The sequence below is a fragment of the Triturus cristatus genome, chromosome 2_1 (genome assembly GCF_964204655.1).
Source record: "Triturus cristatus chromosome 2_1, aTriCri1.1, whole genome shotgun sequence".
In the NCBI taxonomy this organism is placed as follows: Eukaryota; Metazoa; Chordata; class Amphibia; order Caudata; family Salamandridae; genus Triturus; species Triturus cristatus.
In genome coordinates, this window is record NC_140581.1 from 1030379684 (window position 1) to 1030394812 (window position 15129).

The 15129-nt window shown below is 43.3% G+C and overlaps 1 protein-coding gene across 1 annotated transcript in view; it reads right to left on the minus strand.

Moving 5' to 3' along the window:
* The window catches only part of CDKL2 (cyclin dependent kinase like 2), a 477181-nt gene that overhangs the window by 11671 nt on the left and 450381 nt on the right, over positions 1 to 15129 (minus strand). The window contains exons 11-12 of the mRNA XM_085635210.1: positions 2799 to 2916; positions 2500 to 2606 (exon numbers count right to left, since the gene is read on the minus strand). Coding sequence (XP_085491336.1) covers positions 2500 to 2606; positions 2799 to 2916 — 225 coding nt within the window. The remainder of the gene's footprint in view (positions 1 to 2499; positions 2607 to 2798; positions 2917 to 15129) is intronic.

Here is a 15129-nt window from a genome sequence, read left to right on the forward strand (position 1 = left end):
TGAACTGGCTTGGGTGTGATCATCGTCACTTGCCACAATGTTGGCCTGGTAGATTGTTTTCCAAAGGCTTCTTTTGGTTCTAGATCTGGTAGTGTACATTTATCATCCAACTTGTTCAAAGGGTTGGCTGTGCGTGCACCCGCCCTTTTTGTGCCGTAAATCACTGGGGCATGTGTCAATGTGTGCATGATTATATTCTTGTTTCAGGCACAAACTTAACCTTACACCCAGTTTTGCCAGTCACTGTCTTTGTTAGAACAGATTCGCAATTGCTTTATTAACCTTCCTGCTTTCTCGAATTTGCTTGAAAATGCACCATTTACCCACTATTTTTTCAAACTTTTCTCGGGGGGAGAACCCCCCTGGAACCCCCTTTAAGGGGTTCAGGCTCGCTCGCTTCGGTCGCTCGCCTTACCGTGTCACTAGGTCGCGATTGTCTAAAAGGTGTGTCACCAACATGAAAAGTTTGGAAAGCTGTGGGCTAAGGTAGGGGATCTGCTGACAAAGCCCAGAGATCTTCTAATATATAATGATACTGCTTCTCAGTAAGGGGAGGAAGGTTAGGCTCTATAGTCTTTTTTCTAATGTCTTTTCATTATGTCATCTCCCTACATGATATATGGACTCGCTGCTATGCTGACTGTATTTGTACTTTGCATTTTTCTGCTTGTTGTGGCTAATATACTTCATGTTAGGGAACGTTAGTTAAAATAAACATTTTAAACTGTTTCAAGTCTCTGTCAGATTTTACTGTGGACAAGTACAAGAGTACAAGTGAAACGGTGTGTCTTGTTACCGCGATTCCTGAGAGATCTGGGAGAGTTGTGTTCTGGGGTGTCTAATCACTTGTTTCTCTGTGAGTGAGTAGGAGAGCAAGTGAGACACTATAGCTAGTGGGTCCTGGGCGCGTGGGTTCTAAGGTGGTAGGATGACTCAGTCCCTATACACCAAGGCCCTATAATCCTGTGCATAGTTCTGTTTAAGGGCAGAATACCTGCAACACTAAGCGGTAGACTTCGGTTTCAACTGATCTGATATTTTTGAACTAAAGAATTCAAGACTTACAGGGTCATTTAGAGTTTGGAGAACTCTGCGCTGAATTGGGGGCAGGGCCAGACTGGCTACAGGGCGTTTCAGTATGGTAGCCGGTTTTGTAGCTGGGGACCTGGCGGGCACGTTCTTACTTGCTCCACTTCTAAATAAGCAAGTAAAAACAATTGGTTAGAAAGTGTGCTTTAAAGGATACTTTGAAACCATTTGATGTAAAGCTTTTACCTAAGGGCCCAGCTGTGAGGTCAAATTGGAGGTCGACCCGCTCTATCTGCAAGACACAGAGGTTCCAGGTAGGCCTAATGCATGTTTATGGGGAAATCTCCATGCACACTGGGGCCATTGTTGTTTTGTTTTCAAGAAACAAACAGCAGCTATGGGAGTTTTGTTTGGAACGCAAAAAAAACATTGCCAAGCAGGTGCAACAATAATGACGCCCCTTAGAAAAGTTCAGTGCAATCTGTGTACCTTCACACATCAGATCTACTGAAAGGTTTTATAGACTACCCATCTGCGTGGAGGGGATCTCCGAATACGTGGGTGGGCCTCAGGAGTGAAGCACAGGCCATGGCCTCCACTGACATGGTGAGCTAACAGGCACCTTCCAGGATCTAAAGGACAATCTTAGGTCCTTATTTAGAGTTTGGAGTGAGCTCTAAATACAAAGTGCAATCCACCAGTGGAATTTTCTCTACAATAATAACCGCATAATTCAGGGAATTCAGCCACTGGATTGTATTCTTTCTTTCCATTATCCTTCAGCAACTGGAGGATTTTCAATTACCTCCAAGCTCTAAATCAGCCTGAATAAAGAAAAAAAGCATTAAAATAGTAGAGGCCAGGACTGTACTGTTAACCACTACCTTCTAGAGTTATTTTAGGGGGAGAAGAGTGGAACCTTAGGGCCTGCATGAACCTTTCCTCACAATATGGTGGAATTTATGAGTTCCTCCTTCGTCTTTAAGCCTGAGAGGTCTGGTTTAGGTTGCAAATACTTCTTATTGCACCCTGGATTTGAAACACGCTGTGCCTTGATGGAAATTTGCATCAACTGGAATAGAACATTGTTTGTCCTGGCAAATTTTCATGGAGGATCACTGATGGCCAGTCAAGAGTTAACATGACTGCCTGGTGAGTGAATAAGGAACGTGCACACAACCCTAATGTTGTGGATCAAGCAAATTCATATGGCAAGCAAGATAGAAGTTGGATTGGTGCCTCCAGTCTATGTCTTGTATAGCGCAATAGTATAAGGCCTTTGGACCTGAAATTGGAACCCGCAATGGCGGCACAGTCTAACATGTGTAATATTAAGTACAGGATTCCCAGAGGAATTCCGAATTAGCTAGATTGGATTCATTGATGGTGCATATCACAGGGGGAGTGGGCCTGCATGCAGGGACAGCCTCATCTATCCCATTCAAGGCAGCACCAGCTCGAGATTCTTACCTGCTGTAGTGCCATGCTGGGGTTGTGAAGGTCAAGCGTAGCAAGGGATGGGATACGAGACTCTGATGCTATCCTGTTCTCCTTCTTTAGCAATTTCAAATTTCGAACTGCAGGAAAATAGAAATTCATTGGGCATGATAAATCTAGTTATATCTGTAACAGAATTTTAGAAACTTTGAGGACATGTCAAATCAGACCTTGGTGCCATATCATGGATTTTATACCAATTCAAAGATATTTCCTTACAGAAAATGACAATAAACAAAACTACAAAAAAAACATAGACAGGAGAAACATACCCTCGGCCCCTTTCAGTTCTGGAAGGTGGCTGTGGCCGAGCTCAGGCAAGCGAACATCTGTCCTTGGCAATTCCCACTTCTTCTTGCTGGTCTGGAGAAGATTTTTCTCATTGGCAACCTAATACCAAGGAATTTCATTAAATTGCTATAGAATATCATCAGTTATTTTTAGTAATTTGCATGCATCACAGATATATTAAAGGTGCTCAATAAACAAATGAGAAAAACAAAAAATGTTGGAAGGATTGTTAAGTAGGGAAGCATTCCATTCTGGCTTTTTCGAACACATTGTACATTAGTGATAGAGGTCAAACATTTACTAAAATGTCTTGGTCTTGCCACAAAGCACAGTTCAGCCCAAACTGCTACACCAGCACCATTTGATCTGGACCTCAAGCCACCCCAGACATGTTTCATCCGTGCCGGCTCTCATCAGTGAGGTGCAACTTTGGGCTCTATTGTTCTGCAAGGTTTAAAACCAGGGGGCCTTATTTATGAGGTTTTGCCGTAGGGCAGCGCAGCAGGCCTTCGTTCTATATATAGACAACTTCTCTTTATGGAAAAAGAAAAGACTGCACTACCGAACTGGACAAGGTGAGGCTTTTTTTCTCCATCAGCAGCTGCACAATTCCGACCAGTTTCGGTCGTGTGAGATCTTGATCACAGGTCACAACAATCTCTTTGTTCTGTTGGCAGACACAGTTCCATTGGCTATCTTTAAATAATATACACCCTCTCATACACACCCATGTGCGTACGAAGTGTATACTGGGACTTGTAGTATATAATTCAAAAATAGCCAATGGAGATATATATATATATATATATCAGCTCAGAGGTTGCCCTACGTATGAGAGGCACTCGGTTCACAGCGCTGAGGTGCAGGCCCTTCGTTAGGTATGGTCGGCTTGCGTGTGCAGGAAAATAAAAACAGTGGTTCCGTGCCTGACGCGTTTCGAAGTAAAGTCTTCTTCATCAGAGGCTTTGGCGGAATCATGACGTGCTCGGTCACTCCCTTCCTTTTAGTCCAATGTCACGCCCATAATTGGCAGCTCAGATGAGGCTGTGAGTTGCATTTCGGGAAAGGTAGTGCCGTGAATTATTTACCACAAATGGATGCACTGATTTGCTGTTAGGAGAATTTCAGGCACTGGATGTGCCCCTGCAGACGTGTCCGACCTCAATCCTGCTCTCTGAACCCACTGAAAGGATCGGTGAATACCATTCCTCGTGGCCCCCTTGCTTCATTTGCGGGGGTGGTGCACTCTCGGCGGCTGGGCCGCCGCCTGATATGTCAGCTCAGAGGTTGCCCTACGTATGAGAGGCACTCGGTTCACAGCGCTGAGGTGCAGGCCCTTCGTTAGGTATGGTCGGCTTGCGTGTGCAGGAAAATAAAAACAGTGGTTCCGTGCCTGACGCGTTTCGAAGTAAAGTCTTCTTCATCAGAGGCTTTGGTGGAATCATGATGTGCTCGGTCACTCCCTTCCTTTTATGTCCAATGTCACGCCCATAATTGGCAGCTCAGATGAGGCTGTTTGTTGCATTTCGGGAAAGGTAGTGCCGTGAATTATTTACCACAAATGGATGCACTGATTTGCTGTTAGGAGAATTTCAGGCACTGGATGTGCCCCTGCAGACGTGTCCGACCTCAATCCTGCGCTCTGAACCCACTGAAAGGATCGTCAGGCACGGAACCACTGTTTTTATTTTCCTGCACACGCAAGCCGACCATATCTAACGAAGGGCCTGCACCTCAGCGCTGTGAACCGAGTGCCTCTCATACGTAGGGCAACCTCTGAGCTGACATATCAGGCGGCGGACCAGCCGCCGAGAGTGCACCACCCCCGCAAATGAAGCAAGGGGGCCACGAGGAATGGTATTCACCGATCCTTTCAGTGGGTTCAGAGCGCAGGATTGAGGTCGGACACATCTGCAGGGGCACATCCAGTGCCTGAAATTCTCCTAACAGCAAATCAGTGCATCCATTTGTGGTAAATAATTCACGGCACTACCTTTCCCGAAATGCAACTCACAGCCTCATCTGAGCTGCCAATTATGGGCGTGACATTGGACAAAAAAGGAAGGGAGTGACCGAGCACGTCATGATTCCGCCAAAGCCTCTGATGAAGAAGACTTTACTTCGAAACGTGTCAGGCACGGAACCACTGTTTTTATTTTCCTGCACACGCAAGCCGACCATACCTAACGAAGGGCCTGCACCTCAGCGCTGTGAACCGAGTGCCTCTCATACGTAGGGCAACCTCTGAGCTGACATATCAGGCGGCGGCCCAGCCGCCGAGAGTGCACCACCCCCGCAAATGAAGCAAGGGGGCCACGAGGAATGGTATTCACCGATCCTTTCAGTGGGTTCAGAGCGCAGGATTGAGGTCGGACACGTCTGCAGGGGCACATCCAGTGCCTGAAATTCTCCTAACAGCAAATCAGTGCATCCATTTGTGGTAAATAATTCACGGCACTACCTTTCCCGAAATGCAACTCACAGCCTCATCTGAGCTGCCAATTATGGGCGTGACATTGGACATAAAAGGAAGGGAGTGACCGAGCACGTCATGATTCCACCAAAGCCTCTGATGAAGAAGACTTTACTTCGAAACGCGTCAGGCACGGAACCACTGTTTTTATTTTCCTGCACACGCAAGCCGACCATACCTAACGAAGGGCCTGCACCTCAGCGCTGTGAACCGAGTGCCTCTCATACGTAGGGCAACCTCTGAGCTGGCATATATATATATATATATATATATATATATATATATATATATATATATATATATATATATATATATATATATATATATATATATATATATATATATATATATATATATATATATATATATGTATATGTATATATGTATATATATATATATATATAACGCTCCAAAGTTCCACAACCAGAACAAAGGACCAGCACTCCGGTTAGATTTTGAATCCCAATTCGGATTTATTAGTGCAACAGACGCGTTTCAGCCGTAGCTTTCGTCAGTGTCGGCTCGCGTTCAAAACGGAAATTGACTTTTAACTCATTCTATAAACATAAATGAGGGACCAGTACCATGTAACTTTGGTCGCCATCTTTGAACATGCAAAAAAACATTTCATTCATAGTATACATTCTTTGTAATCAAATTAAACTTATAATTCATTCAATATCTTGATTTTAAATTGCATGTTTCAATTCATTAATTCTTTCTCAATGAGGTATCTCATTCTCATCGTATTCTGTTAATATAAAGCCCTGTATGGGCATACTCTCAGATTGTGTGTTCACATTATCATTAATACACTTTAAACGAGACAGCTCATTACTTCATTGATCATACTTGTACACATTTTACAGTTATTCCTTGATTTCTATTCAGCTCAAATTTTGGAACACAGTGACAAAAATAGTTTTTCATAAGTGAGTAATTAATTCCTCCCCTGAATTCAGCCCCTCAGGTGTTTCTGTTTGGAGTTCAATAATATACCTGGATTCCAGGCGTCTCAGAGCTTTCTCCCTTTCTCCACCTCTGATATCTTTAGGTATACAGTCTAGACTGAAGAAGCTGAGGAGAGTTCTGTCACTATTGTGGTGAGAGGCAAAGTGTCGTGCAACTGGGTAATTAACATCTCTGTTTGCAATTGCCCTTTGGTGTTCTAGGATGCGCATCTTAACCGCATTAACCGTACTACCTACATAGCGGTAGTTGCAGGGGCATTCGAGGCAATATACCACAAAAGGTGTAGTGCAAGTTATAAATTTAGTGATCTTTTTTGGGATTTCACATCCCGGAATGGTGTACATGATGGTCTTTTTACTTGCCTGGCACGCCTTACACTTCCGACAGGGAAATGAACCTTGAAGGTCCCCCAATCCCAAGGTGGAAACAGATGGTTTCTTTAAATGACTCTGTACCAATAGATCTTTTAGGGATCTTGATTTCCTAAAAGTAATCTGAGGATAATCAGTCAGAGAACTGCCTATAGTAGTATCCATTCTGAGAATCCTCCAGTGTCTTCGTAATATTTGCCTTATCCTCATTGCTGATGAGGTATAAGTAGTAATTAATCTTAAGCTTCCTGCCTCATCTTTCTTTTTGGGACTGTCTTCTAACAAGGTTAGTCTTGTCACTTCCTTTACTTTCAGTTGTGCCTCATTCAATACCTTTTGTGAATATCCTCTAGCTCTAAAGCGTCTAACGCTGTCATTAGCTGCTTGGTCAAAATCATCATCCATTGAGCAATTCCTCTTGATACGTAGTAACTCGCCATACGGTATGCTACCTATCAAGTTTCTCGGATGGCTGCTCCCGCCATGCAAAATAGAGTTGCCTGCTGTAGTCTTCCTATACAATGATGTCTGAATCATCCCGGCCTTGACAAAAACCCTTATGTCTAGAAAGTGTATTTCCTTGTCACTAATTTCATGGGTAAATCGTAAGTTAAGGCTGTTTACATTGAGAGCAGTGATGTATTCTTCTGCTGATTGTTTAGACCCCTTCCAAATAATGAAGAGGTCGTCAATGTAACGACGCCAGCAGACAACTTGGTCCACCCAAATACTGTTGTCATCTGCCCAGGCTACCTGCTTCTCCCACCAGCTTACAAAAAGATTCGCGTAGCTGGGGGCGAAGCAGGTGCCCATGGCAGTACCCATCGTCTGTCGATACCTCTGATCTTGGAAAACAAAGATGTTATTGTTCAAGCAAAAATCAATAAACTCCAGTAGCATTTCATTATGATCTAGAAACCTCGCTGGTCGTTGCCCCAAGAAGAATTTCACGGCCATCAAACCATCTTGATGTTTTATGCTCGTGTATAAATTACAAACATCCATAGTTATCATTAGGAAATCATTTTCCCATGTAATGCCCTGCATTTGTTTCAGAAAGTCCTTAGTGTCCCTCGTATAAGAGCTTGTCTGAACAACCAAAGGTGCTAAGAAATAATCAATTAATTTGGACATATTCTCAGTCAAACCTCCAATTGAAGACACTATTGGCCTTCCCGGTGGGTTCACTGTGTCTTTGTGCACTTTCGGTAAATGATAAAATGTAGGCATCTTTGGATTTTTGTTTTGTAAAAACAATAATTCTTCCCTGGACAACGTTCCTCTTTCGAACCACTTTTGAATCAAATTGGCATAATTCTGGATGCTGGTCCTGTATTCTTTTTCAGTCGTTAGGGCATAATTAGCTTCATCCTGTAATTGACGGAGAGCTTCCTTGCAATAACCTGTATAGGTCTGTATGACGACATTGCCGCCCTTATCTGAAGGTTTTATAATTATAGAAGCATCTTGTTGTAAATTCTGTATTGCCTTTCTCTGGTTCAAGGATAAGTTCCATTGTCGTTGACTCTTGCTTTTGCAACTTCCCTCTCTGTTTCTGAGTTCCTTGAGGTCCTTAATCACTGATTCCGAGAATATGTCTATGGCATCCATAGGAAGTTGTGGGAGGAAACGTGAAGGTGGTCTGAAGGGGGTTTTATCCCCCACTTGAATTATTCCCATCTCTATTGCAAGTTGCCGGTTATCTTTTGCTGAGGGTAACTGGGAACCGCTTTCTTCCCTCAGCTCCTCCAAAATTGCCAGTGTCTCCAAATCGCGAACACTCATTTCACTTGGCTCTGTTGTTACAAGCCGTCTCCCTTTCTGGATCATCTCGCTTTGTTGCGCGGGATTCTTTTGTTTGAAAAATTTCATTAGTTTTAATTTTCGTATGAATTTAAATAAGTCTATTCGCGTTTGGGTATACTCATAGCAGCCAGTGGGACAAAAAGTTAAACCAAGTTTGAGTACCTTTTCTTCTTCCGTACTCAAAATCCTGGGTGAAAGGTTGATGATGTTCAGATTGTCTTCTATTTCCGATTGTATTGTCCCCTCCGATTCCTGGCGCCTCTTGCTCCGGCCCTTGTGTTTCCTTCCGCCCCTCCTCTGGATGCGGTTGTGTTTGCAGATTGCTCCGGGGGACGACCTTTCCCCCCTCTTAGCCAGGATTGTCTGATAAGGTCGAACTCCTCGTGAAAAGAAGGTTGCTGAGTCTGTCGAGGTGCGGTGCCGGAGCCTTCCTCCTCCGATTGTTCTGCGCTAGTCACCTCCGATTCCGAAGTAACTGCGGCTTCGATCGGTTTGCCTGCCTGTGCTCTCATTTATTTACCACAAATGGATGCACTGATTTGCTGTTAGGAGAATTTCAGGCACTGGATGTGCCCCTGCAGACGTGTCCGACCTCAATCCTGCGCTCTGAACCCACTGAAAGGATCGGTGAATACCATTCCTCGTGGCCCCCTTGCTTCATTTGCGGGGGTGGTGCACTCTCGGCGGCTGGTCCGCCGCCTGATATGTCAGCTCAGAGGTTGCCCTACGTATGAGAGGCACTCGGTTCACAGCGCTGAGGTGCAGGCCCTTCGTTAGATATGGTCGGCTTGCGTGTGCAGGAAAATAAAAACAGTGGTTCCGTGCCTGACGATCCTTTCAGTGGGTTCAGAGCGCAGGATTGAGGTCGGACACGTCTGCAGGGGCACATCCAGTGCCTGAAATTCTCCTAACAGCAAATCAGTGCATCCATTTGTGGTAAATAATTCACGGCACTACCTTTCCCGAAATGCAACTCACAGCCTCATCTGAGCTGCCAATTATGGGCGTGACATTGGACATAAAAGGAAGGGAGTGACCGAGCACGTCATGATTCCGCCAAAGCCTCTGATGAAGAAGACTTTACTTCGAAACGTGTCAGGCACGGAACCACTGTTTTTATTTTCCTGCACACGCAAGCCGACCATACCTAACGAAGGGCCTGCACCTCAGCGCTGTGAACCGAGTGCCTCTCATACGTAGGGCAACCTCTGAGCTGACATATCAGACGGCGGCCCAGCCGCCGAGAGTGCACCACCCCCGCAAATGAAGCAAGGGGGCCACGAGGAATGGTATTCACCGATCCTTTCAGTGGGTTCAGAGCGCAGGATTGAGGTCGGACACGTCTGCAGGGGCACATCCAGTGCCTGAAATTCTCCTAACAGCAAATCAGTGCATCCATTTGTGGTAAATAATTCACGGCACTACCTTTCCCGAAATGCAACTCACAGCCTCATCTGAGCTGCCAATTATGGGCGTGACATTGGACATAAAAGGAAGGGAGTGACCGAGCACGTCATGATTCCACCAAAGCCTCTGATGAAGAAGACTTTACTTCGAAACGCGTCAGGCACGGAACCACTGTTTTTATTTTCCTGCACACGCAAGCCGACCATACCTAACGAAGGGCCTGCACCTCAGCGCTGTGAACCGAGTGCCTCTCATACGTAGGGCAACCTCTGAGCTGGCATATATATATATATATATATATATATATATATATATATATATATATATATATATATATTACCTACTGGCGGTCGCCAGTAGGTAGTTATAGTTAGGACCCCTTTTCCATAGGAAATCCGCAACATTCTATTTTGAATAACTTTGGCGCCGGTCGACGAATCCTCGCGAATTTCTCAAAATAGGTGGGGCGCTACGCTCCGCTCCTACCCTGAAAGTCTCGGGGGGATTCGTCAAGCGGGGGCTGAGATAAAAGGGGGGTCCCAAAACACGTTTTTCCCATGCATTTTTCCATAGGACCTTTAGACAGGGCTACAGCCCGAACGGCTGAACAGAATTACTAGAAATTTGGCAGAGAGGTAGTCCTCAGGTCAAGGAAGTGCCTTTTGTAGGTTTGGTGTAAATCTGTTCAGTAGATTCTGAGAAAATAGCCTTTAAATCAATATATATATCTGAGCCAGCTTACGGTACGCTTACCGTAAGCTTACCGTACGCGTACGGTGGCGTGCGCGAGCGCGATTCTGATTGGCTGTTACATCTAAGTAAACATTCGAATCGGTCGAAACCAGGAAGCGGCGGCCGCCATTTTCGCTCTCACACTCTGAGGGGGGGGATGTAAATAAAGGCAAAAAACATATAAAGGGGCTGTTTAGACAGCGCCCATGCACATAGCCATGTTAGTTGAGTCCTCAAAGGCCAAAAACGGTAAATTTTTATTTTTTGAAAATTTCGCCGATTACGCTTACCGTACGCGTATGGTGCGCTTACGCTAAAAATTTTAATTAAAAAAAAAAACACTCGCTGTGCATGGCATATTATTGTCATCACTTACAAATTAAATTTAACAGATTACCTATCACAAGGAAGCGCATAATATGTCCTCCATGTGCGCACGGTGCGTAACATGGGCACGCGGTGCGCGTAGCGCACTGCGTGCCCACCTTGCGTGTATGGCACTAACTGCGTAAAGTGGGCGCGCGGTGCGCGCACGGAACGAACTGCGTTAAGTGGGCGTGCACGCCACGAATGGCGTAAAGTAACTTAGCATTTAAAAAACCTTGCAAATTCACTGAAAAAACCATAGGTTTCACACACGTTATAGTTAGGAATTAGCATTTAAAAAACCTTGCAAATTCACTGAAAAAACCATAGGTTTCAGACATGTTATAGTTAGCGGAAATTTTACTGATAAAAAACCAATGAAATTCCCCCGTTATAGTTAGTGCAGGCAACTATAACTCACGCGACTGCAATCTTCTGCTGATGACATATGTGTCTTTATGAAAAAAAAATATTTCTAATATATGTATAGCTAAAAATTTATGGAAGAAGACATGGGCAAATAAGTGTCTAAATACAGTATTAGCATCAGCAGAAGATTGCGGTCGCGTGAGTTATAGTTGCCTGCACTAACTATAACGGGGGAATTTCATTGGTTTTTTATCAGTAAAATTTCCGCTAACTATAACATGTCTGAAACCTATGGTTTTTTCAGTGAATTTGCAAGGTTTTTTAAATGCTAATTCCTAACTATAACGTGTGTGAAACCTATGGTTTTTTCAGTGAATATATATATATATATATATATATATATATATATATATATATATATATATATATATATATATATATATTATCTACTGGCGGTCGCCAGTAGGTAGTTATAGTTAGGACCCCTTTTCCATAGGAAATCCGCAACATTCTATTTTGAATAACTTTGGCGCCGGTCGATGAATCCTCGCGAATTTCTCAAAATAGGTGGGGCGCTACGCTCCGCTCCTACCCTGAAAGTCTCGGGGGGATCCGTCAAGCGGGGGCTGAGATAAAAGGGGGGTCCCAAAACGCGTTTTTCCCATGCATTTTTCCATAGGACCTTTAGAACGAGCTACAGCCCGAACGGCTGAACAGAATTACTCGAAATTTGGCAGAGAGGTAGTCCCTAGGTCAAGGAAGTGCCTTTTGTAGGTTTGGTGTAAATCTGTTCAGTAGATTTTGAGAAAATAGCCTTTAAATCAATATATATATCTGAGCCCGCTTACGGTACGCTTACCGTACGCTTACCGTAAGCGTACGGTGGCGTGCGCGAGCGCGATTCTGATTGGCTCTTAGATCTTAGTAAACATTCGAATCGGCCGAAACCAGGAAGCGGCGGCCGCCATTTTGTGTATTTCACTCTGAAAAAAAAGAGTGAAAACAAGAAAAGGGGGCAATGAGGAGAGTTACAGACCCCCTAACATTTGTAAGGGGGTTAAAGAAGGACAGAAAAGTACAAAAAAAACATTTATTGATTTTTAAAAAAATCACGGGGTACGCGTACGGTAAGCTTACGGTAAGCGTACGGTAAAAAAAATAAAAATAAATAAATGAAAAGCAGATTTAAGAGTTTAGATATTAGGGAGCTCTAAAAAGAGCTGTTGTGTTTATGAAGTCATTTTTTTAGTGGTACCTACAAGTAAGTACCGATGACTCTGTTCCCTTCATCATTGAAGTGCACACCATCTCCTCTATAAATGTCTTGCATGTCATAACGCAAGTTGTTGTGGTAAATGGCACCCATACCATAGTCACGGAGGAAAGCAGAAACAGATTTGTTGACGTGCTTTCTTGCTTTGTCAATCTGTGGACAGAAATGATTGGACCAGTTCCATTTTTGCCTTTGGCATATGTTGGAAAACACAAAGGCAGTTTTAGGGAAAAGTGAAAACAGTTGTGCAAAGGTGTCCTTCATAAGCCTTTCCAGACCTACCCCAGTCAAAGTGCCTAGGTCATTGCCACCACAGTGCACTATTATGAGGTCAGGGTGTTGGATTTGCATGAAGGATTTCACCAATGGCATCAATTGGTGCCACTTTAACCCTCTCTGACCAATCCATTTAATGTCTACATTTGGCAAAGCAAGGTCTCTCACCATATCGGTTTTCTCTGCAAACTTTTCACTCCAGAAGACATAGCTGTGCCCTACAATCCACACTGTGAACATCTTCAAAGGAGATCTGGATGCACTCAGGAGGTGTCTTTCAGTAGAATGGCAATATGAAAAGAAAGACAGTTTGGAAATGGAGGCATACATATTTTTTTCAAAACAAAAAGAACTGATTGGCTGTTTCATACCATTCTAGAATAAAAACTAGGCTGTATGTGTAAATTAATAGAAGCATGTTTTGTATTGGTACAAAAAAATGTGTAACCAAAGAACAGTACTATGGATTTGCTGTTAGGTTTGAAAAGTCAAGCACTCTTGCTCTGTGGAATTGAAACATTGTTTGGCGAACTTCTGACCTAACTCAACACAGCAGTGTTCCATGAGCTGTTGCTATGGTAGCAGGCAGAAGTCAAGTTGGGGGAAGGGTACTAGGCAGAAGTCAAGTTGGGGGAAGGGTACTTTTGGAAAAGGGTTGGTTTTCAACCAATAGAAATGTGTGATTACATTTGAAAAAAAGGGGGAAGCACTGAGATTTGAAACTTACATGTATATGTGTGGAAAAATAGAGGAAAAGTTTGCCATTATCTGGTTCTGCTGAGAGGAGAGAGGTGAACACAACAGAGATCCTGGCTCTGATAATCTGCTGTTTGAGTGTCACATTTCTTTCACAACTAACTAATTTTAAAGGTGAGTTTACAGTTTGAGAGGGGATGTATGTGGTAACTTAAGAAATGAATAATAGAAATGGAAATTGTTTTTGTTGTAGTTGCGTTTATCATTTTCTGTTTTGGGAGAAATTTAAATGTGAGGAACATGTAAAATAATATGGACTATGTTTTCACAATAAATTAAGGTGTACTGGAAAAAAAAAGAATAGTTTAAGGGTTTGAGGTTGGACTCAGTAATGCAAATACATTCAGCATCACTAAGGCTGGTTGCCCTTGCTGGAGTGTAGGCAGTCACCGAGAATACACATGGTGGTGGTCTGAAAAAACAGTTTGGACATGTGCATTTAAAAAAATCAAAAAAAGTGGTTTCATAATGTGTCAGTCTGTAAAAGTGATTTTCACTTGCCCCGAAAAAAAAAGAGCAGTAAGTGTGCTTTCAAATTGGCAAAGAAATTTCGTTTTGGGACTAATGTGAAAACATGACTCTGTGTGCAGAGAGGAATTATAGGCAGAGATTTATTGCGTATTGCTCTGGTGATTTCACAGTTGCATTAGATGGAAAGGGGGAGCGAATTTTTGGGGGAAGAAGCAGACTCTTAGCACACACCCATGTGCTTGCCATGTATAATCATGCACAGTATTTACAAGCGAGTGGGGTTTTCAGGTTTCAGTCTGTAATGCAAATACATTCAGCATCACTAAGGCTGGTTGCCCTTGCTGGAGTGTAGGCAGTCACCGAGAATACACATGGTGGTGGTCTGAAAAAACAGTTTGGACATGTGCATTTAAATAAATCAAAAAAAGTGGTTTCATAATGTGTCAGTCTGTAAAAGTGATTTTCACTTGCCCCGAAAAAAAAAAGAGCAGTAAGTGTGCTTTCAAATTGGCAAAGAAATTTCGTTTTGGGACTAATGTGAAAACATGACTCTGTGTGCAGAGAGGAATTATAGGCAGAGATTTATTGCGTATTGCTCTGGTGATTTCACAGTTGCATTAGATGGAAAGGGGGAGCGAATTTTTGGGGGAAGAAGCAGACTCTTAGCACACACCCATGTGCTTGCCATGTATAATCATGCACAGTATTTACAAGCGAGTGGGGTTTTCAGGTTTCAGTCTGTAATGCAAATACATTCAGCATCACTAAGGCTGGTTGCCCTTGCTGGAGTGTAGGCAGTCACCGAGAATACACATGGTGGTGGTCTGAAAAAACAGTTTGGACATGTGCATTTAAATAAATCAAAAAAAGTGGTTTCATAATGTGTCAGTCTGTAAAAGTGATTTTCACTTGCCCCGAAAAAAAAAAGAGCAGTAAGTGTGCTTTCAAATTGGCAAAGAAATTTCGTTTTGGGACTAATGTGAAAACATGACTCTGTGTGCAGAGAGGAATTATAGGCAGAGATTTATTGCGTATTGCTC